This window comes from Scyliorhinus canicula, chromosome 18 (genome assembly GCF_902713615.1).
Source record: "Scyliorhinus canicula chromosome 18, sScyCan1.1, whole genome shotgun sequence".
In the NCBI taxonomy this organism is placed as follows: domain Eukaryota; kingdom Metazoa; phylum Chordata; class Chondrichthyes; order Carcharhiniformes; family Scyliorhinidae; genus Scyliorhinus; species Scyliorhinus canicula.
The window spans coordinates 105,764,334-105,788,516 of record NC_052163.1 but is presented as its reverse complement, the minus strand read 5'-3'; the positions used below and the strand labels follow the sequence as shown (position 1 = coordinate 105,788,516).

The 24,183-nt window shown below is 45.1% G+C and overlaps 1 protein-coding gene across 15 annotated transcripts in view; it reads right to left on the bottom strand.

Moving 5' to 3' along the window:
* The window catches only part of LOC119953729 (protein unc-13 homolog A), a 482,106-nt gene that overhangs the window by 217,733 nt on the left and 240,190 nt on the right, over positions 1–24,183 (bottom strand). For all 15 annotated transcript variants that reach the window (XM_038778280.1, XM_038778279.1, XM_038778281.1 and 12 more), the window contains one exon: positions 432–806. In XM_038778280.1, coding sequence (XP_038634208.1) covers positions 432–806 — 375 coding nt within the window. The remainder of the gene's footprint in view (positions 1–431; positions 807–24,183) is intronic.

Sequence of the window (24,183 nt, the reverse complement as noted above, 5' to 3'; positions counted from 1 at the left end):
CAGATCATTCCTATTTACCTCAAGTTAATTTTGAAAGTTAGAGTATAAAGTAAATATTATAAATTGCTTTACTTTTCTGACTTTGTATAATGTCTATTTTGTTTGTTTAAAACTGTGGAATCTTGTAGCTTTCCACTCCCTGTGGGTAACTGGGATTTCAACCAGTGACTTCTTTAGACAAAAAGTTAACTTGGTCTTTAACTGAATTGTAATAGCTGAAATGCAACTATTGGAAAATAGCATGGCAGAATATACTCCTATATTTTCCAATGTTGCACGATAATTAAATACGTCAAATTACTTTAAGCACCATGTCTGCACTGTCCGTCATAATGCCACTCATCAACTCATTGTCTGTCATTTTGGATCACTCACCAATAACTAATTATATTTAAAGTATTTAACAACTTCAAATATTTTAAGATTCTTACGTTTCTAGTTGTTTTCCTTCAACCTGCTCTGGCGTTATCTTAGCTTCAGGTAGAATTTCAACTGGAACTGGAATTTCTTCCTCCTCTTTAGGTTTCTCCTCATAAATTTCCTCCTCCTCCTCCTCCTCCTCCTCCTTCTGGATCTCATCAGGTTCACTATAAATCTCCAGTGGTTCATTGTTCTCTTTGTCCCAATCCAAAGATTCTTTCTGACAGCTCACTGAGCTGTGGCAGGAGTGGTAAGAATCCCCATCGCGTTCATCATCAATGTCTGAGCCTTGCAGGCTCTCATTATCTGGATCAAACTCTTCGCTGAGCTGGGAGCTGCCCTGACTCAGTTCTGCGGATGAAGCATACCTGCTGCTACCTGTGGGACTGCAAAATAATGGCAAATATTTAGAATTTTGATTTCAGGTACAAAATAATTTGGTAAAATACCTCTGACTAATTTTTAAAATAAAAATTCTAATTGAGTATTTCCCCAGTTCAGGTGGAGGTGACAAAATTAAAATATATTGTAAATAAATCGGGCAACACAGTCAATCAAGAAATACGTTAAAAAGATATAACTTTAAAAAAATATAATCTCTTATGTCCTTAGCTGAATGCAATCATTATCGGTTGCTTGAACAGGAAGGCAGACATGAACACCTGAACAATTTAATGACACTGCTATTCCTGACACTAGCTGCTGCTCAACTGCCGAAAATAGAAAACATTCAAATATGTGTTCACGGATTTAACCCCTCTACTGCAATGCTGGAAAGGGTGTGGGAAAAAAATGTACCTCAGTTGCACTACCAAATCAGTACCATAAATAATTAATTTTGTGGCTGCAAGGGAAGACAAAGACCAATGGCTCTTATATTTTATTCAGTCTAGTAAATGAGGTGGAGGGGGAAATTTCCTCTATTCACTATGTATTATTAACATCACTATTTTTTTTCACAATACCTCTGAACATTCATAACATTAATAAAACCAAAGCAGGGAACAACTTTTATATAGGGGCAGATTTTCAAGAATAACATATCGCCAAGGGGAACAACTTATACTACATGAGAAGAAGGTGCTGATTGGTTGGGAAGTGGACTCTGATTGGTAGAGGTGTTGCCAAACTTTTGTTTAAACTCAAACCAGGCAGTCGGATCTGGTTGGTTATGGCATTGCTATAGGAATGAATGTCTCCCAAGCTATTGTTTAGTTGGAAAAGGTGCCATGCTTGGACGTGTCAATTCTTTGCAAAGAACAGGGCCCTGTGTGTGAATATACATTGCTTCTAGCTTACATTAAGTGAGTGACACTGCTAACCAGACTGTTAACCTTAAACTGGTTGCCAGTATAATTATTAGCACACTCAGGATTGTATAGCAAGTGTTCTCCTATTTCAGAATTACATCTAATGTTGAACACTATGTTCTGAGTTTTGCAGGCATGGGCTGGTTGAGTACGATCAGTGTTTTGCCTATTACAAACAGTGAAGGGACATACTTGTTTGATATGATTCACCAGTCTTTGGGTTGTACAGCCTACCTACCTTGCATCACACCAGCATTGAAATTCATATGTTACATTACCTATGTGAGTGATAGGCAAAACGTCTTTTTGACTTGACAGCGACATCCTATTAGTGGAGAATACCACTCATTGGTACTGCAAAGTGGCAGTGTGACACACAAGCTTCACTTGCTGTTCAAATTTTTGAAGCGTCTTACCCTTCCAGGGTAATCTGAGAAAGACTGGGCACTTTTCAGGACTGGAAATGGTGGCCTTAGACTCATTCATGAGTTTGAGCAATATTCAGCGAGCAAATATCTGATCAGCTATCCCCAAGATTGCTTCCATGTGCCCCATTTCAGCATCAAACTTGCACATTGAGCAAATGGCTCAAGCCCTATTTACAACGTTGCTGATAAGGTTAATCTTATCGTACAAGGAACTGTTGGAATCTCAACACGTACATTGACCAATGAAAGTGGGCTTGCAGCAGACATTTGTAGAGAATGCCGTTATATAGAATGGTGTGGTCATGGGTAAAGTGTGCAGCTGCATGCTTAGAAAATATCTATCAAAACCGCACTGTGATGATGAAATAGAGATTCATGAGCATTTTTCTTTGACGAATGAGAACAGAGGAAATTTACTACAATGTTAAACACAAGTTTATAACAATGTGTTTAATAAAATGTTTGGTATGTTACAGGTTCATAAAGAAAAATGTTCAACTCTTTTTAATAGAAATTGTTCCTTTTTAATATTCCACTACAGATGTTTCACTTAACTAAAATACTGAACATTATGAATATTTAAACTAAAGTAATATGAATACTAAAAATTCTTCCAAATTAATGCAAGCAATGAATAGAAATAAATACACTATAGGTCTGTGACAATGAGAGCTTCCAATACTTATTTAGCTGTGACACAGGGCAAGCTGTGATAAGCATGGGTCTGTATTTTACAGAGATGGGGAGAGGGTTGCAGGGAGACACATCTCATTCCCCCCCCCCCCCCAACCCCCGGAAGGAAAGTCTGCCGGTAGCCAATGCACCTGAAAGAAGCCCACCCCATAGCCATAACAAGTTGAGGTTGTGCTAAACTAGGTGTGAGCGGAACCTCCACCCCTCAGTGAAAGGAAGTCCTTTCCTAAAGAGTTGCTGACCAATCTAATTGGCCAACAGATCCTGCAGTTCGGGCAATGCCAGAGCTCAGTTTTGGGCATTGACAGGGCTGGAAGCAGGGGAAGAAGAAGAAAAGATGAACGCTGGAAAGTCTGACCTTTATAGATGGGGAAGGATCTGCAGCTGAGGGAGACGTAGGAGGGTGGGGGAGCCCCCAATGCGCACAGGGCATTCCACCCCCCACCAAACAAACGACAGATCCCACCCAACCTTAAACATGTTTATTAAAATCGGCCTTCCCACACCAACAGTGTTAGTGCATAGATTACATTTTATGGGCCTCTCCCCCTCCCCAGAAATATATGTGTGTAAAATCCAGCCCATGGATTCAAGTGGATCATATTTTTTACATTCTCTGTGGTCAGTAAATTATAAAAGCACTCACATGATGATGAGAATCATGAAGAAGCGCAGTCAATTGCTGGCTCAACCAGCTGAAAGATGAAGATCACGTTCAAGCTACAATACATGACTTTTTAAAGTTATATCTCAGAAGCTGTTACTTCTGAAAGGGAGGAAGTATTGGGTAGGCAGTACGGTACCTTGCTGAACAAATTGAATATCTCTTTTGAGTGCTGTTAATTAATTTAGTCTATCAGCATCACCAATTGAAATAAGGTGAAGGATAATCTAGGCTAGTTCTCATACAGCTGAATGGGTTTCACTAATTGAGACTTTTCAGTATTGTCATTTCACTTCCACTGGGTTATTTACAAAAACAATTCACTGCGCATAGTTTAACCTGCTTCTAACTAATTATGTATGTAAGTGAACGGAACATGTAGAAAAACTCCTAAAGCTCTGATTTCATTCTCATAAACAGGATCCCAAGTTTTTAAAAAGTTAAAGATATGTCAAGCGATTGCTGTTAATGATGAATTAACTATATGCAAGTCAACATTTTCCATCTGCAGCAATGAATATTGTTGTATGAATTAACGAAGATTAACAAGTTGGTGGCTCTTTATAATTTAAGAGGGTATGGTTGTGTATTAGTTATGATATGGAAAGAAAAACAAGAGGTCACAAGTTTAAATCAGAACAGGGTATGTTGTGAAATTAAACTCAATAAATTTGCTAACACATGACCAGGAAATATAACATACAAGGTACCTACACTCTGTAAAATCATTTTTAAAAAATGTACTTTAGTCCAAACATACTCGAAAATACAACCCAAATCACATCATTCTCAACACCCCCACAGTTCACCTTTTGTACAGATTTCCCCCTGTTCATCCCCCCTCTTCCCCACCCCTGCCCCCCATGATGAACAATTCCTCAAACATTGTCATGAAAGCCCCACCTTTTCTCGAAGTCCCCCCCCCCCCCGCTGGACCCCTCAACTCGAACTTGATCTTTTCCAGCCAAAGGAAGTCATTTAGGTCCCCCAGCAGCGTTACCGACCGCCAATACAGCAATATCCTTCACCGGGCAATTAGAGGCGAAGGCCACGACTTTGGCCCCCTTCCCCTCCATCAGCTCTGGCATTTGCGATACCCCAAAAATTGCCACCATTGGGTCCGGCCTGACCTCTACCCCCACAATCTTCGATAAGAGTCGCAAACCGCTTCCCAGGATCTCTCGAACTTCTCTCAGCTCCAGATCATGTGCGCGTGATTTGCAGCCCCACACCCACACTTCTCGCACTCACCAGCCATCTTCTGAAAGAACCCACTCATCCTCACCAGGGTTATGCGCACCTGGAGCACCACCTTGAACTGAATCAAGCTCATCCTCGCACCCGAGGAGGTCGAGTTTACCTTACGCATCGCCTCGGTCCACACTCCCCATCCAATTCCTCCTCTCATTTATTCTTGATCCTCACCACCCTTGCTCGCCCAGCTAACCAGAAATATCACCAATCTTGCCCTCCCTCTCCAAATCCGGGAGCAACAGCCACTTCAACAGGGTATACTCCAGCAACATGGGAAACTCTTTCCATTCCTTCCGCGCAAAATCCCTCACTTGCATATACCTGAATTAATTTCGCCTTGGCAACTCAAACCTCGCCTGCAGTTCTTCCAGACCTGCAAACTTCCCTTGCCCTCACCAGCCCCACTTCCCCACTATCATACATCCCATCAATCACCCCCGGCTTAAACCTATGATTTATACACAACGGTGTCAGCACCGACATCCCCTCCATCCTAAAGTGTCTCCTCAGCTGATTCCACACCCTGATCGTGGACTGTACCACTGGGCTCACTGTGTACCTCCCCGAAGTTAGCGGAAGCGACACCGTCAGCATGGCCCCCAAACTGGACCCTCTACAGGACTCCTCCTCCATCTTAACCCACTCCAACCCCTTCCCCCCACCACTACCATCTCACCTTCTCCACATTCACTGCCCAGTAATAATGCATTAGGTTCGGGTACGCCAGCCTCCCTTTCTGCCTCTGCTTCTGTAACAGGGCTCTCTTTGCTCGGCAGCATTCCTGCCCTTACAAACTCTGAAATTACTGTCTCCAATTTCCGGAAGAAAGCCTAAAGGACAAAGACCGTGAGGGTCTGGACTACAAACAGGAATATTGGCAGCACATTCATCTGAATGACCTGTACCCTCCTCGCCAATGTCAGGTGCAGATTATCCCACCTCCTAAAATTCCCCCTAACATCCTCCATCAACCTTATTAGTTTGTACTTGTGCACCGTCACCCACTCCCCCGTCACCTGGACCCCAAATACCTGAACCTATCCCTGGCTATCCTAAATGGTAACACCTCCAGGTTGTCTCTCCAACCTGCCGCATTCACCAGGAACACCTCACTATTCCTGACATTTAACTTATGTCCCAAGAAGGCCCCGAACCTTTCCAGTAAACCTGCACATAATCACCAGTGGGTCAGACACAAACAGCAACAGGTTGTCTGCATACAGCGATATCCGGTGTTCCACACTCCCCCTCATGATCCCCTCCCACTCCACTGACACCCTAAGGGCCATCGCCAAGGGTTCCATCACCAGCGTGAACAACAGCGTTGGCAGTGGACAACCATGCCTCGTTTCCCTGCGCAACCCAAAACTTCATGAAGTCATATCATTTGTCCGCAGGCTCGCTACCGGGGCCACATACAACAGACGCACAATGCCACTAATTTCGGGCCAGATCCAAACCTTTCCAAGATCTCAAATAGGTACCTGCACTTCACCCAATCAAAAGCCTTCTACGCGTCCATAGAGACCGCTACCTCTGGTACCTGCCCTGCCGACGGGGTCATAATCACATTCAACAGCTTCCTAATGTTACTGGAGAGCTGCCTGTCCTATACACAACCCGTTTGGTCCTCAGTGATCACCCCAACACACACCCCTCCATCCTCCCCAACATCAACTTGGCCAGCACCTTCACATCTGTGTTTAACAGCAATATGGGCCTACATGACCCACACTCCAACGGGTCATTCCCCTTCTTCGGGATTAACGTAATCGACGCATGTGTCAATGTCTCTGGCAGCTCCCCTTCTTCAACGCCTCACCAAACACCCCAGCATGTGTAATGTCAACTCCATCACAAACTCCTTATAAAACCCAGCCGAAAAGCAACCTTGCCTGACCTCAGCCCCCTTATGCTTTCCATCACCTCCCGCAGTCCCAATGACACTTCCAGTGCCAGACTCCTCTCTTCCTCCAGCCTTCAAAACTCCAACCCATCCAAAAACCGCCCCATGTCCCCCTCCTAGCGGCCTGGCTCAACCCTGAACAGCTTAGTAGTCCCTAAACGCCTAATTTATCCTCCCTGGCTCTGACACTACCTCCCCCTTCTCTGTCCGCACCCTCAGAATGTCCCTGGATGCGGCCCGCCTCCACCGCTGGTGGGTCAACATCCGACTCACCTTCTCTCAATATTCATACTGCTCCTCCCTCACCCTTTGCAACTGCCTCACTGCCTTTCCCGTTGTCAGCCTGTCAAACTGCCCCGTGACCTCTTTCTCGCCGCAAACCCCTCCTTGGTGGTATCCCTCGAATATTTCCTGTCCACCTCGACTATCTCGTCCAACAACCGTCTGTACTCCTCCCTCCTCCTACTCTTCCTGTGCGCCTTGAACAAGTGAACCCCGGACCACCGTCTTCAACGCTTCCCAATGCGTGGCCGTTGTCACCTCCTCATTCTGATTCAGCTCCATCTTCTCACAGAACCCAGTATCCGCCAAAAGCCCTAAATCCAGTCTCCATCCCAGTCTCTGCTCCTGCCTCGAATTGAGCCTCACCTCCAGCAAGTGCGGTGCATGATCTGAAATCACAATTCCCGCATACGCCACCCCACCATTGGGCTCCCCAGAAAAAAAAAAATTCTGGAGTATACCTTATACACCTGCGAGAAGGAAGAGTACTCCCTCTCCGTCTGGGTTCCTGAACCTCCATGGGTCAACCATTCCCATGTGTTCCATAAATCCTCCCAACTCTTTCGCCATCCTGAACCTTCCCATTGACTTAGGGCTAGATCTGTCCACCTTGGGTTCCAACACACAGTTAAAATCACCCACCCATAATCAACTGGTGCGTGTCTAGGTCTGGGATCGCTCCCAGTAGCCCCTTCACAAATCCCACGTCGTCCCAATTTGGCGCATATGCATTCACTAGCACCACTGGCGTTCCCTCCAGCACTCCATTCACTGTCACATACATCCCCATGGGTCCCACACGTCTTTGGCCCCTATAAACCCCGCCCTTTTGCTCAGCAAGATAGCCACCTCTGTGGCTTTGAATCAAACCCAGAGTGAGGGTTTAAACTAATTCAGCAGGGGGTTGGGAACCTGAATTGTAGCTCCAGTATACAGGAGGTTGAGAGTAGTGAGGTCATGAGTAAGGTTTCAAGGTTGCAGGAGTGTACTGGCAGGCAGGAAGGTGGTTTAAAGTGTGTCTACTTCAATGCTAGGAGCATCCGGAATAAGGTGGGTGAACTTGCAGCATGGGTTGGTACCTGGGACTTCGATGTTGTGACCATTTCGGAGGCATGGATAGAGCAGGGACAGGAATGGTTGTTGCAGGTTCCAGGGTTTAGATATTTCAGTAAGCTCAGGAAAGGTGGTAAAAGAGGGGGAGGGGTGGCATTGTTAGTCAAGGACAGTATTACGGTGGCAGAAAGGACATTTGAGGAGGACTCGTCTACTGAGTTAGTATGGGCTGAGGTTAGAAACAGGAAAGGAGAGGTCACCCTGTTGCGAGTTTTCTATAGGCCTCCGAAAAGTTCCAGAGATGTAGAGGAAAGGATGGCAAAGATGCTTCTGGATAGGAGTGAAAGTAACAGGGTAGCTGTTATGGGGGACTTTAACTTTCCAAATATTCACTGGAAACGCTGTAGTTCGATTACTTTAGATGGGTCCGTTTTTGTCCAATGTGTGCAGGAGGGTTTCCTGGCACAGTAAGTAGGTAGGCTAACAAGAGGCGAGGCCACATTGGATTTGGTACTGGGTAATGAACCAGGACAGGTGTTAGATTTGGAGGTAGGTGAGCACTTTGGTGATAATGACCACAATTCAGTTACGTTTACTTTAGCGATGGAAAAAGATAGGTACATACCGCAGGGCAAGAGTGATAGCTGGGGGAAAGGCAATTATGATGCGAGAGGCAAGACTTAGGATGCATAGGATGGGGAAGGAAACTGCAGGGAATGGGCAAAATTGAAATGTGGAGCTCGTTCAAGGAACAGCTACTGCGTGTCCTTAATAAGTATGCACCTGTCAGGCAGGGAGGAAGTGGTCAAGCGAGGGAACCGTGGTTTCCTATGATCCGGTAGGGCCCTGTGTGCAACCACTTTTATTCATTTTTATTAAAAAATTATTTTAAATTAAGTTGGTGTGAAAATTTAACTTGCAAAGTTTCATTTCAGAGGGACAGACAAACTTAACACTGACCCATATTAAGTGCTAAGGAATGGAAGAATAAACCACAAGATGTGGAGGGCTGGTTTAGCTTAGTGGGCTAGACAGCTGGTTTGTGATGCAAGGCCAGCAGCACAGGTTCAATTCCTGCACCAACTGAGAATTCTGAATTCTCCCTCAGTGTACCCGAACAGACGCCGGAATATGGCGACTAGGGGCTTTCCCCAGTAACTTCATTGCAGTGTTAACGTAAGCCTACTTGTGACAATAAAGATTATTTCTTTCATGTTTTTTTGGCTAAATGTCACTGCACTCTTAGCAGAAACTTAAAAACTGCTTAATTCTAAAAATAATAAAGTTATACTGGTTGCCTCACTTACATCGCGGACATTTTTAAAATGTCTAAACTGGTGATGCTTCACAGTTGGTACATAAAAAATAAGTTTATTTGAACAGAATAGAAGACGAGAAACAAAACTACTGAATTTTGGTTGCACCAACAAGCATAATACAATCAATTATTAAAACTCAAACAATCAGCAGAAATATTTGATGGTACTGTGCAGTGACTACAATGGACTGGTTACATCGAATTTTGCGGTAGTAGTGTAGGTGGAATTGTCAGCATTAGCAGTCATCACTCCGCTGAAACTGACAGTATTCCAGAAATTGTTATCAGTGGCCAGAACTCTCCGTTGTTCATGCCAGCGGGATTCTCTGGCCCCCATGCCACTGAATGGAGTTTTGGCTGAGCGCCAAATTCTCTGTTCTCACAGGTACTTTTACGCCATGCGACTCGCTGTGAAAGTGCTGAAAAACTTTGAATCTATCAATGCTTTCACTCTTGGTGATGGATATTGAGGTCTCCAACTGTAGTGCGAGTAATTTAGCATCTGCATTCAAAAGCGAAATGGGTCAACACGAGCCACATTCCATGATCAGGGAAATAGAAGTCTGCGCAAATGAAACGGGCAGTGAGGGACTGGCTTACTGGTTACCTGTTGATTGTAATTCAAATTGTGTCTGCAGCTTTTTCCTACTCACAAGCAACTCCGGGGTAGGGGCAAGTGAGTATTCATGGTCTAGCTCAAGGATGGAGTTCAGCAGCCTCTGCTGTTCAACCCTTGCAGACCTCGCCTGTAGGTAGGAAATTATCTCCCCCCCTGATGGCCCCTTGTTCCACACTGTAACCAATCACTGTTTTGTCGATGTACAATTTGTCAATGTTCCCTGTTGATTATTCTTGTGTCTACTATGTACGTACTGTGTACGTTCCTCTGCCGCAGAAAAATATTTTTCACTGTACTTCGGTACATGTGACAATAAATCAAATCAACTTTTCACTCAGTCATTCAGCCCCCTTACACTTCAGGTAACTAACCAAATTGTGAGCCTCCCACCCCTTCTATCCGGAGAGTGTAAGGCACCAGGTCAGCCCAACATGGCCACCAAATGCACCAGCAAGACAAAACAAAGAAAAGTCTGTAGTCAGTGTCGGCAAACTATCCCTACCCCGACCCCCTTCCCCCACTCCCGCCCCAAAACAGTACCCCACCCACATGCATATATAAAGAAACAGCAGGAGAACAAAAACCACTAAACCCTACTTCTACTAACCCTAACTCCAAAAACAACGAAAACACCAAGCTAACATAATGAGCTGCAGCTACCCCCACTGCTCCACTCCCATTAGCTAACTCTTTGGCTAGCAGGGTGGCCCCTGCTCAGAGTGAAGAAAAATACTAACAGAAAAAAAGACACAAAGTATTAAAAAACCCTGAAACATCCTACTCCAACAAGGAGCTGTATATATCCCATAACAGTTATAGCATGTAGAATAAAACCCCCCATAGCATTAAGCCCACCTCCCAAATCCAACTTTTGAAACACTCACCCCACACAAGAATAAAGAAATGCGAACAAGGAACCCAAACAACTGCCCCACATGCCCACCCCCAACATCTAAAAACGTCACAGAAACCTCAATCAACACACACTCCGCTGGTGTTTTTTAGCAAAAGAATCCGCATCCTCCTGTACATTGAAAATATAGTATTTTGTCTCATAAGTCACTCTGAGCCGCGTCGGGTGCACCACCCCAAATCGAACTCCACTCTGATACAATGTGGTTTTAGCCTTGTTAAATGCTGCCCTCTTCATTGCCAGCTCCGCACCACCGTCTTGATAAAGCCTAATGGCATGCCTTCCCATTTATAGTCGCACAGTTACTTAGCCCATCTCAAGAGCCGTTCCTTTTCCTGGAAGCTGTAGAACTACACACTAACAGCTTGTGTGAACGGGCTTCTGTCAGTGTCCGGTAGGCTCTATCTAGCTCGGAAGGGGACATAAATCCACTTTTCCCCTACCATCTTCCCAAACACCTTTGAAAAGTATTTTGTGGGAGTTGGGCCTTCAATTCCCTCCGGCAACCTCATGACTGAATATTCTGCCTTCTGGAACAATTTTCCAAATCATCCACTTTGGCCTTCAGTGCTTTTTTCATACTGGCCATCAGAGACATCTCAGCTTGCAGAGATGCAATCTGGTCGCTATGCCTCGAAAGAGCTACCTCCATGCCTGGTACCGCATCGCCATGCGCTTTTAACGCCTTGATGGTCTTCTCCAATGCTAACCGAATGGGAGCCAGGGCATCTTCCCCAGAGCAGGTCCCCTGACACAATCCACCATTGCTTCTCGAATTGTGCCACCAAGATGTCAGTAAGCACCTCGGCTGTTAGTGGAGTGGCCGGAGTCTCGGCTGCCTCTGCCTTTTCTCCTCCAAGCGATGTCCGAGTCCGTCGACGAACGTCTGCGTTCAAGTTTCTTTGCTCTGGTCCTTCTGGGCATTTCCCTTATGTGGGCACATTATATCATCTATCAACTGGGACGTTAAACAAAAATACCCCCAGAAACTGGACGAAAAGAGCTAAAAATACAGTACCCAAGCAGGAGCCACCTTATGTAAGTCTTCCCGCCTACATACTGCCGCCTAAGTCCAAGAGATTAATCACTGTTTGATTTATTTTAGCCAGGTCCAAATCTTAACACAATAATTGGTTGATATGATGATTTACTGCTCGAGTGCTAATCCATTTGGCCTTTGATTACGAATAATATAAACTGAACCTTTGTAGTAATTTAAAAGTAACCATTCCATTATGAACACTAACAAGACTGCAAGCAGGAAATGACCACCGCGGGTTTTAAAATGGACACGGATTTCAGGAATAAATCTTAGTGAATTACCCATTGGAAGAATGCATCTTTTTCAAAGGTACTAAAATATATAACGCAGCAGGCAAGCACTGTTGAATTTAAATACAACAATTCATCAAACTGAACTCTCTACCTTTAATTAGATCATTAGTACAATCTAAATTAATTAAAACATTTGTACAACATCTTCCCCAGGGAGGAAATTTGGTGTAAACCATTTCTCACAGGGTCACTCATTACACAGAATGCAAAGCTGGGATAGGTTGTTTTATATGTTCAAATGCAAAGAGCTGTGCTAGTGTCTCAATCGTATAATATGAGGAAATGGAGGCAAAAATGTGAGGCAAAGCAAAACAATTTCCAGCAGAGAGGAAGAGAGAAAAACTGCAGGGAGAAAAAAATTAGGAGCGAAACCTTCATTAGGGTGGGATTTGCCGTGCAACCTGGCACGAGGCAGCCTGCTATTGGCTGGCAGCTGGATCTTCTGGTCTCGTTGTTGTCAACGGGGTTTCTCTTTGAATACACCCCTTGCCACCATGAAACCCACAGTGGAGGTGCGCCATCAGCAGGATCAGAAGATCCCACTGGTGTGAACGGCTGGAAAGTTCCGGCCCCAGTGTTGACTAATTACCTAGTGCATCTACACTGCAACGTTTTCGTCAATCTTATAGCCTTCCTATAAAATGTAGTGCCCAAATCTGTAGACAATACTCCACCTGTGAATTAAGGGCTTGTACAAACTCAACATTATACATGCTTTCTCATATATTGTAGTCTATTTATTATATAAAAACAAAAATTTCAAAGTCAAAGGTTTGACTTTGTGTTCTTATCTACTTTTCCATTTAGAATCCGACTATTTCAGGTGCAATTTTTTCATCCTAAACAAAGTCCCATTCAACCATCACTGCCATCCTTATGGATCGATATTGGCTCCCAGTTAAGTAATGCCTCAATTTAAAATTTTTCATTATTGCTTTCAAATCTCTCATGCACCCATCTCTCCCTGGCTTGCAGTCACCCGTAGCCCTATAACCTCTAGAGATATTTGTGCTGCTCTGATTCTGGCCTCTGAAGCATCCATGGTTTTAATCGCTCCAACATTGGCAGCTGTGACTTCAGCTGCCAAGGCCCTTAATCGCTGGAATTCGCTCCACTTTCCGTCCTTCCTTTAAGACACGCCTTAAAACCACTCTCTTTGATCGAGCTACTGGTCATCAGGCCTAAAATCTCCTTATGTGGCTCGGTTTTAATTTTGTTCAATAATGCAACTGTGAAGTGCGTGAGACATTTTACTACATTAGAGGAATTATATGAATATAAATTCTTGTTGTCATTATCTGCAACCCACGTGCTCTCCTGTAATTTTTCATAATTCTTATTGGAAATTGTTTTACTTGTTTATTACCAGTTTAGTTTCATCAGTTCATGTCAATATTGTTCTCACAATCATTTATGAACATAAAATAAAAGCAGCCTCAACAAACGGCACTATGGAACTAGCCAGGGCCGGGATTCTCCCCTATCCGGCGGGACAGGGGGTCCCGGCGTGATGGAGTGGAGTGAACCACTCCGGCGTCAGCCGCCCCAAAGGTGCGGAAGTCTCCACACCTTTAGGGACCAAGCCCTAACATTGAGGGGCTAGGCCCGCGCCGGAGTGGTTGGCGCTCCGCTGGCTGGCGTGGAAGGTCTTTGGTGCCACGCCAGCCGGGGCCGAAGGGACTTCGCCGGCCGGAGGAAGTCCACGCATGCGCCGGAGCATCAGCGGCTGCTGACATCATCCCCGCGCATGCGCAGGGGAGGGGGTCACTTCCGCCTCCGCCATGGCTAAAGACTATGGCGAAGACGGAATGAAAAGAGTGCCCCCACGGCACAGGCCCGCCTACCAATCGGCGGGCCCCGATTGCCGGCCAGGCCACCGTGGGGGCACTCCCCAGGGCCAGATCGGCCCGCGCCCCCACCCCCAGGACCCCGGAGCCCGCCCGCGCCGCCTGCTCCCGCTGGTAAGGTAGGTGGTTTGATCCATGCCGGCGGGAGAAGCATGACAGCGGCGGGACTTCGGCCCATCGCAGGCCGGAGAATCGCCGGGGCGGGGCGGGGGGGGGGCGCCGACCGGCGTGGAGCAATTCCCGCCCCCGCTGAATCTCCAGTGCCGGAGAATTCAGGACACGGCGGGGGCGGGATTGACGCTGGCCCCCGCCGATTCTCCGACCTGGCGGGGTTGGAGAATCCCGTCCCAGATCTTTCAAGACCAAGAGAACTAATTTTAGCTACCTTCAATTATTAATTTCATGTCCATTGCATTGTGACAGATCTTCTATGTGAGGGTTTATCATTTTTTGTTAATTCCTTTTACTTCTTCAAAGTATTCTGTAATGTCAGTCTAACATGGTGGTAAGTCTGTGCTGACGGACCCTTATTAACTAATGTCCACACTACCAACTGCACCCCCCTCCCCCCCAACAGGTGTCTAGTAATGTTATCTCTTATGAAGGACTTTTTCTTAAAAGCAACAAATGAAGTAGGACTGACTAACCTGCAATTTCTTGCCTTACCCCCTTCTTTTTTGAAGGAAGGAATCAAATTTGATATCCTGTGGTCTTCAAGCACACCAACCAGTTTTCCACATTAATTTTTAAGCACCCCTACCCTTATTGTAACTGTCTGCTATTATCATGCATACTTTTTGGTGCAATTTGATCTGTTGCCAATTTTATGCTCATGCTCCCTCTCTTCGCTCTCCGATTCTTTCAGTTTGAAAGTAGCCTATATTTTTACATCATGGTTTAACTTTCCATTTTAACAGCTAGATGTTAATGTTTCACATTTGATTTAATTTCTGTTCATCCACAAAACCCCTACCTTTATTACAGGTTCCCCCCACCCCACACAGGAATACTCTGGATTTGGACCCCACCCATCTCCTGTTTGCACATTTCCCATTGCTGGTCTATGAGTCTATTTGCCTATTTTTCCTTCCAGTTAAGAGGCTTTAGGTTTTTTTTTCCAATCAAGTACCATCACTCAAAAATATTTCATACTTAATTACATAGATAGGCTGAAGAAGAAGGTGCTATTCTCTCTGGAGAAGAATAGGTGAAAGGGAGATTTGATGGAGATATTCAAAATCATTAAATCATTTAGGAAGAAACTATCCCATTAACACAAGGTTTCAGAATCGGAGGACACCAATTCATAGATAATTGCCAAAAGAAACAATGGCAATATGAGGAAATACCTTTCTTTAAAGCACAGCAGTGATTAGGATCTGGAATGCACTACCTGAGAGTGTGGTGTAGGCAGGTTTAATAGAGGCCTTTAAAAAGACAATTAGATAATTGTCTGAAGAGAAAGAAATTGCAGGGCTATGGAAAAAAGATGAGGGAGTGGCTTTGGGTGAGTTGCTTTTGCAGAGAGCTGGTCCAGACACAATAGACCAAGTGGCTTTTTCTGTATAGTAACCAATCTATATTCTGGTTACTGGTTCCCAAAGTGGCCCTTCCACAATATCACACATATGACCAAGAACCTGCCATGTAGTCTTAGTCCAAAAGCACAACTGTTAGAATGTGGCAAGTTATGGAACACTACAATTCTCTGATCCCTCCTCTTAGAGCAATGCTTCTTGCAGACAGTTCATATTAATTTGGAATATTGTATTTGTGTGTGTGGGAGGATCATGGGCAATATACCCACAACTTGCAGAAGCATATTAATCATCAAGTATTCGGTACCATGAAAGTATTTAATTTTGCTGAAAAAACGTTTGGTGCATTTTACATAACTTGACTTCTTTTCAGGAGTTGCCCCAGAGTAAAATTAATGTCCTGACTCTGGACTGAATATTAACATCGTTCAAGTCTATCCTGCTTAATAAGACCAGCATTTATCTTCCTAGCTGTCTTATAAACTGCTGCATCAGAAGGAGGCAAGTGCTATGATTTAGTGCAGCGATGTTATTACATATATAAACAAGCCACAAAAACATGGCAAACATCTTAAGCCTATGAAGTCAAAATAACAAAATACAATTAATGCATCTGAAATATCCTCTAAATTCAATAAAATTCTTAACAAACTCATGCGCTCAGATCTTCCCACCAGCCAATACTGTGTGCATTGCCACTGAATGCAAAGATATCTGTGCCTTGACATTTTTGCAATAGGTCACTGCAGCCATCTGGATAAAAGACGGACAAGTGCAGGAGATGATGGGCAAGTACACGTCCTCTTTTTACAGCATTAGTTGCCATATTCAGGTAAGTTGTTAAATTCTTTCACCGGGTTAGTGAGTTGATGAGTGAGTAAGTGGTTGGGTGAGGAGTGAGCAAGTGATCAGACAGACAGGTTGGGGGGGATGGTGGTTGGAGAGAGTCGGATCGGGTTGTGGGAGGGTGTTAGACAGATTGGATCGAGGTGGTGGAATTGGAAGAGAGAACCTGGTCAGCGGAGAATATTGGAGGGTGGGGAGTGGTCAGTTGTAGTGCTTAGTTCAGTTATGCTAACTAATGAGTTAGACCAGGTATTAACCAACATAACATTTCTCGGGTAATTATGCAGGTATGTTTTTGTGGCTTGTTTATATATGTAATAACATCGCTGCACTAAATCATAGCACTTGCCTCCTTCTGATGCAGCACTTTATAAAACAGCTAGGAAGATAAATGCTGCTCTTATTAAGCAGGATAGACTTGAACAATGTTAATATTCAGTCAAGAGTCAGGACATAATTGGGGCTGGTTTAGCACACTGGGCTAAATACTGGCTTTTAAAGCAGACCAAGACAGGCCAGCAGCATGGTTCAATTCCCGTACCAGCCTCCCTGAACAGGCGCCGGAATGTGGCGACTAGGGGCTTTTCACAGTAACTTCATTTGAAGCCTACTTGTGACAACAAGCGATTTTCATTTTAATTTCATTTTCAGGTAAGGGCTGCATATCTGCCCCAAGTATCTGACCCCGGGCTCAGTGTAGGAGACTTTCACACAGGATTAGCAGACATTTAAACTTCCCAGACAATGTCAACATATTTGTGTGGTCAGGACTTACGCAAAGTCCTTGCGTGCATTTCCCAACTTAAGTCCCAATTTTGGTGAAATGGATACCAGAAGATTTGGGCTATGGATTTTCTTCAACAGAAATGAATGGGTGTCACATATCCAGAATAAAAGAAAGGTTGAGTTTGCATATGGCCTTGCTGTGCCAATGCACCTGAATGCTGACCTACTTTGATTGGCCTACTTTATCCATTTATTAACAATATCAAAAAATTAGATCATTCCAAAAACCTACCAAATGAATCACTGTAAAAACAACAGTACAGAAACTTGTGAGCTGTAATCATAGAATCCTACAGTGCAGGAGGCCAGTCAGCCCATCGAGTCTGCACCGACCCTCTGAAAGAGTCCCTGACCTCAGCCCATTCCCTTGCCCCATCCCTGTAACCTACACATCTTTGGGCTGTGGAAGGAAACTGGTGCACCCGGTGGAAACCCATGCAAATGTGGGGAGAATGTGCAAATTCCACACAGTCACCCAAAACCGGAATTGAACACTGGTCCCTGAAGAAGAATTTTCCGATTTTACTTGTCAAAGTGTTGTCTCCAGCATGAAAACGGAAGGCAGCCTGCCTGTTGCCATGCTATGTTTTCCTGTTGTATTTTTAAACACTTTGCAAAAATATGGAGGTGGGACCCATGACATCAGGCTGGCAGAACCGTACCTGACAGAAAAACGGTGCCCCGATCTAAAAAAAAATTAAAAGGAGCCGCCCTCCCCCCACAGGCACAGGACCCTGCCACTCACGGAATCCCCCAGTCCCACCCTAAATCTCCCCAATGGAAGCCCCCACCCCCAGCAATGCTCCCCGGGGAGACCTACAGCGCCTGCTGATCAGAAAATACAGGAGGGTAATGATGATTCTCAGGGAGAAAAGCTCTGTGATGCATTTCAGCTATTGCTTATATTGCCGGTCCCCTGCATCACGTGCGAGTGAGGTTTGGCCCTAGATCCCTTTGTCACAGAGCACTAAAGGAGGAGTAGGGGTGAGGGTCTAGGGCTCACTGATTACTGCTAGAGTCCTTTCTGGAATTATGTTATATTCACTTTGAATGGGCCTCACCGTTTGAATGATTTAAAGAGCTGTGTGAGGATGAGTTGAAGCGATATCCTACTGTGAGGAGGGTTAATAACCTCAAGGTTGTGAAGAACAAGTGTTTTTAATGAGGTAACATGTGCATTTGTGACATCTGATAAAGACTCCAGCTAGCTGTGCCTAACTTTACCAAGGCCCACTCTGTGCCCCTGCAATTCCTTAACCTTGCAAAGTTTCCCACTACATCTAGATGCAAACCCAGGATGCACATCAGAGGTGGAGGTGGCACTGTTGCCAGAGATGCACTTGATGGGCGTCATGTGGAGGGCCAGGACCTGGATGGCCCCGGCTTATTCTAGGGTGGCACTGGTGTTGCCGCATCACCCTTTCAGCTCACTGCCTGTGAGGTGCGCCAGCATCAGGTAGGGAGGATTCAGAAGGGCTGGTCACTCCCAGGCTCTTGGGTGAAAAAGGCCCTGGAAGGTGCTCCAGTAGTTCCTCCACCCTCCGGCTGCTCGTGGGCCCCTGGGTTACCCATGTGATGGAGAGGCAGCTGGAGTGAGCTCCAAAAGTGTCAACGTCATCTTGCGCTGCCAATCCTGGAGGCTCGCCATAGTCTAGACCATGGTGTTAAACCACTCAGCAAAGGTCCTCATGGATCGAACCATGCCTTGGAGTACAGCAATCATGGATCTGACATCTTGCCCCAGGCTTTCGACTGTGCCTACCACCCTTGCAGTGTTGGCCTGTGTGTCACGCACTGTCGGCAACATCTCCTGCGATGGGAGGCTTTGGGACTCCTCCATTCGCTGGAATATTGCTGACAACCCCTCCTGGTATTCCCAGCTCTGACTTTGCATCTCAAGTAGCTGAGGGCCAATCATGTTCAGAGGCACAGCACCTGGCTGGGACACAGTTGTGTCCTGGGATTCAGCAGACCTTGTGACAGTACGATCCCTGGGACATTTCTGTCTCCATCTGATGTGCATCAGAAGTAGTGTGGTGTTCACCAGAAAGTAACCCAGAAACCTGCCTGCTACATTCTCCCAGCGAGGCGTGTGTGTCTCAGCGATGGTGGAGGTGCGCTTGGTAGCTGTGCTGCTTTATCTGTGTCCTCCTCCAAGGTACTTTCAAGGGTGGGTGGTGGGGCACTGCTGGTCAATGGGCCAGGCACTTCGGTTGACGGTTCCTACATGGCAAGGTACATGGCCTGGTCAAGGATTTGGACAACAAAGCATTCACTTGAAACTGATCATCTGGATGAAGGTGCAGTGGCTCTTCACTTTTCTCCCGCAGGGCAACCTTGCTCTCAGTGCTGATCTGCTCCTGTTCCTCCCAACATGAGCTACATGGCTTTCTCCTTGAATGGAGTCAGGAACCTTAGCTTGGGAGGTCGAGTGCTTGGAACCTGCGAAGTGGCGGCTTGTGGGTTCCAGGTGACATTCCAGAGCTGACGGAAGGGGGGAGTGCCAGGAGAAGACAGAGAGCTTTTACCATGCTGATTGTACTAGGTCATTCATCTTCTTCTGACACTGTTCTTGTGTCCTCTTGGTCAGAATGCTGGCACTAACCTGTGCTGCCACTGTCTACTAGGCAGGATTCATGACCTTGCTGGAGGGTCACCCGCCAGTCTGAGGGTATATAACTGCCCTTCTCTCCTCCAAGTCATCCAATATTCTTGTGAGAATTGTGGCGCTGGCCTCTTGGCTTGACTGTGAGCAACTGCTGTTTAAATGAAGTTTAAATGCAACGCCCCCTCGATGGAAATGCTCAAATGATCCTTGAGGCAGGTGAATCAGACACTTAACGCCTCAGGCGTGGCGTTTTTTATGTGTGGGAATTGCACTGATTTTCTCTCCAAAAATGCTACTTTGCCATTTTTTTGGAAAATTCTGCCCAACATTTGTAGAGGGTAAGTGTAGGTATGGCTATGAGTCAAGGATTGGATACGCAAGAATGTAGGCAATAAACTATATTGCAAATGAAATTTGTATGAAAATACCTATACCAGGTAGGATTTGGCTGTCAGCAGATGAGATTTTCTTCAACGATCAATTGGTGGATTAATCTCTGATACAATGAAAAGTATTTCTATGAATGGATTAACCAATTTACAAAAGATTTAGTCTCCTTTGTAACCACTAGTGATTTTAAAATTAATTGCTAATGCACTTTTAGTTCACAATTATTTATTAAGTCTAAAATGCTTATGCTGTTGGCACAGCGACCTGACCAGGATGCTACTTGAAACTGAAACAAGGGGCTGGATTCTCTGAGTTTGAGATCACGTGCTGACACCGGCGTGGGAACTGTAGCGTTTTATGACCGATAAAACGGTGCAAAACGGCCACTGATCCTCCGTCTGGTGGGGGCCTAGCAGGCACGCAGCGTAGAGCCCTTGGATCTACCTGCGGATACGGCCGGAGAATTGCCGGGTCCGTGCCACATTATGCACACAGCGGCGGCGCTGTGCAACATAGCGCCGGTTGCACGTGGATCCGACCTGCCAAATAGTGACCCCCTTTGGCCAGGCTCGCCACATCTGGACCAACCCCAACAAGTGCCCCCAGCTCCCGCCAAAGCCCCCGCTGCCCACAGATCGCCTCCCCCACCCACCCATGGCTGAGGCGGCGCTGGACCTAGTCCGCAGCCGCCATGCCGTGTTCCTGAAAGAAAATATCACATACGACCAATGCCGTCGAGAACGCGGCCCATCGGGGACAGAGCATCAGGGGGAGGGCCTCAGGTAACGTCCTGGGGCCGTCCCGACGGCGTGCAGCGTACTCCTAGAATGTGCCGTTTTGGAGGGGGCGGAACATCGCAAAAGCGGTGCTGCCTCCGATTTCGGCGCCGACAGGGATTCTCCGGCTGATCGCCGAATGTGATTTCGGTGTCGGAGACCGGAGACTCCCGTCCGAGGTTAAACATTTTCAGGTTAATGGTCATTTGACTTAGATCTTGCCACTAGTCATGTTAAGAGTCTCTCCAACTCGGTATCTGATACCATAAATCAATTTTAATAGAAAGGAATACAAGATTATTTAAGACTAAATCAATAATTATAAATAATTTTTAACCTAATGTATCAAATTTTGATGAAGCATATATAAACTGATGAATGCATGTTAAGTTTGCAGCAATTTTACATAAGAAGTCTTTACAGTGTGCAGGTGACATGATATTCTAGCCGCCGCCGCAAGGAATTTATTCTGATTTAATTCCAAGTGAAAACTAACTAAAAATTTATTTTAAAGAAAATATAGAAAACATTTATAGAAAACATAATGCAATTTGATCTTTACTGACTATTAGTTGTGCACAAGAGCACAATGCCATCTCATCTGCTTCATAGTTGTAAATATCCCTGTTTCATCCAGTTGTCTGAATGCACCCGTGTTTCAATATGCAGATTCTTTCTTTGAAAAGTATTTACTGCAACTGCACAATTAAGGCATTAATTCAGAGAGGAACAATATACATGTTTAGAACTTATGAAATTTTTGCAGAATTGATAGTGGAGGAATGCCAATTTGCCTGTTTAAATCATTCTTCCCTACAACCTGGGCAACAGTCTACTATAATATTTCAGTGCATATTTTTGATTAGTCTAATGGACAAATACACTGTAGCCCTTGTGTGCAATTCCATCATCATGTTGTTGCCTATTAATACAAGCTAGCTTATTTTACCAATAACCTGGTGTTCAAATTTAGGACCTTTAATGGGAGAAAAGTACAACCACTAATTAAGAAGACCAAATAATTTCTAACTATGCATTATCACTCAATCCATAAATAACAAGCAAAGTGGACACTCAATAGAGCACACACCTCCACCACACTGTTAACTCAATGTTATTTCAAAAAAACAGCTCCTTCTCGATGCTTTTCCTTATCTGGTTGACGCTCTGCAATTACAAAGCTAAATAAAATAACTTTTATGAAGAGTTTCAATCTCACTGAGGAGGCTTCAGGCCAATCCATATCCAACAACCTGTTCTAGAAACTCTGCTCATATTTTGCAGCTGTGATAAACTATACAATAACAGCTGCGACAATCTACAACATTCTAAGGCAACCCACAGCATTAAAAAAAGTAAATTTGCCCCATCTCCCAATGCTGACAGTTCCTTTAAAGGATGCAGATCTTTACCAAAAACATATCAGTTCTTCCTTGGACTGTATCCTACCATATCTTGGGCAGGATTCTCCCCTACCTGGCGGGGCGGGGGGGTCCCGGCGTAGCGGAGTGGCGTCAACCACTCCTGCATCGGGCCTCCCCAAAGGTGCGGAATTCTCCGCACCTTTAGGGGCCAAGCCCTCACATTGAGGAGCTAGGCCCGCGCCGGAGTGGTTGGTGCCACGCGACTGGCGCCACAACCAGCGCCAATAGCTTTTGACGCCCGCCGCCCGGCGTCGGGGCTGGCCGAAAGGCCTTCGCCGGTTCGTGCATGTACCGGTGTGTCAGTGGCTGCTGACGTCACCACTGGCACATGCGCGGTAGGGGGTTCCCTTCCGCTTCCGCCATGGTGGAGGCCGTGGCGGCGGCGGAAGAAAAAGAGTGCCCCCACGGCACTGGCCTGCCCGCCGATCGTTGGGCCTCGATCGCGGGTCAGGCCACCGTGGGTGCACCCCCCGGGGTCCGATCGCCACCCCCCCCCACCCCCCGGACCACGGGGGCCCGCTCGCGCCGCCAATCCCGCTGCCACCAGAGGTGGTTGAAATCACGTCGGCGGGATTGGCCTCTTAGCGGTGGGACTTCAGCCCATCGCGGGCTGGAGAATCGCCGCGGGGGGCTCGCCGTTTGGCGCGGCGTGATTCCCGCTCCCGCCAATTCCTGGGTGGCCAATCGCCGAACGCAATTTAAACATCAACAATCGGACCAAAAAATAATAAACATTTAAACCAGTAAAGTTCATACTTGCAACAAAAACTTTAGTATGTGAAAGGAACTTTTGATCAATATCAAATTTCAAAAAACTGTAAAGCATACCATTTTGAAAAACTAATAATTTAATTTTTAAAATATGGTGATATGGAAGTTAGTTGAAAACAAAGAAAACTGAAAGATGATCTAAAAGTTCTTAATAATTTAAGAGCAAAACAGTAGCCACCATGGTAAATAAGTCAGTTAGTGAATTGTATTTTAATCTCTGATTTTCTTACCAGCTCAAAAAGGTATCATTTTGTAATCTGATTTGAGAATTTATTTTAAAAAGTACAGCTTCATTTACAACTTGTCTATAATTCATCGTTGCGGGTTTACGAAATATATCCAACTTACAAATGCTGCATTCAAGACAAGAATACATATAAAAGTGTGAGAAAAGTTAGTTCAACAAGCATGTCTTATCCAATCATGGTGCATCCTATGTGACTCCACCACTTCCAACCCTGTGTCCCACAATATTCTGGGACGGCCAATACAATAGAGAAAGTAATCTTAAACCCGTTTAGGAAAAAATATAAGAATTTTTTTTCCAACCCCCAAAGTCAATAAAGGAAGTTCCAGAAGACGGCAGTAACTGCTGCTGACCCAGTCCTCCCGACGTTGATAATGATGTTCAAAACTTAAAGGGTTAGAGGCAAATAGCAAAATATGATGCCACATTCTTATGGAAACAAACATTTTACTACAATTTATAGATTAAATTAGGTTGAGTAATATGAAAATCTAAAGAACAAGAAACTGAATATTGTTTGCATAAATTTATGCACTTATTAAATATCAATAACATTTGTATTTTAGTCAATCTACACTGATCAATATTGTACAATTTCATCTTCTGATATTACTTCATTGAAACCAATGTAAATCCACAAAAACAGAGGAAACATTTAAGCAAGCATGCACACAACTACTAGACAAGAAGCCACGGCACATTATAGACCACAAATGTCTAGTGTACGAACAATGCAATAAATGCAGTTCAAACCC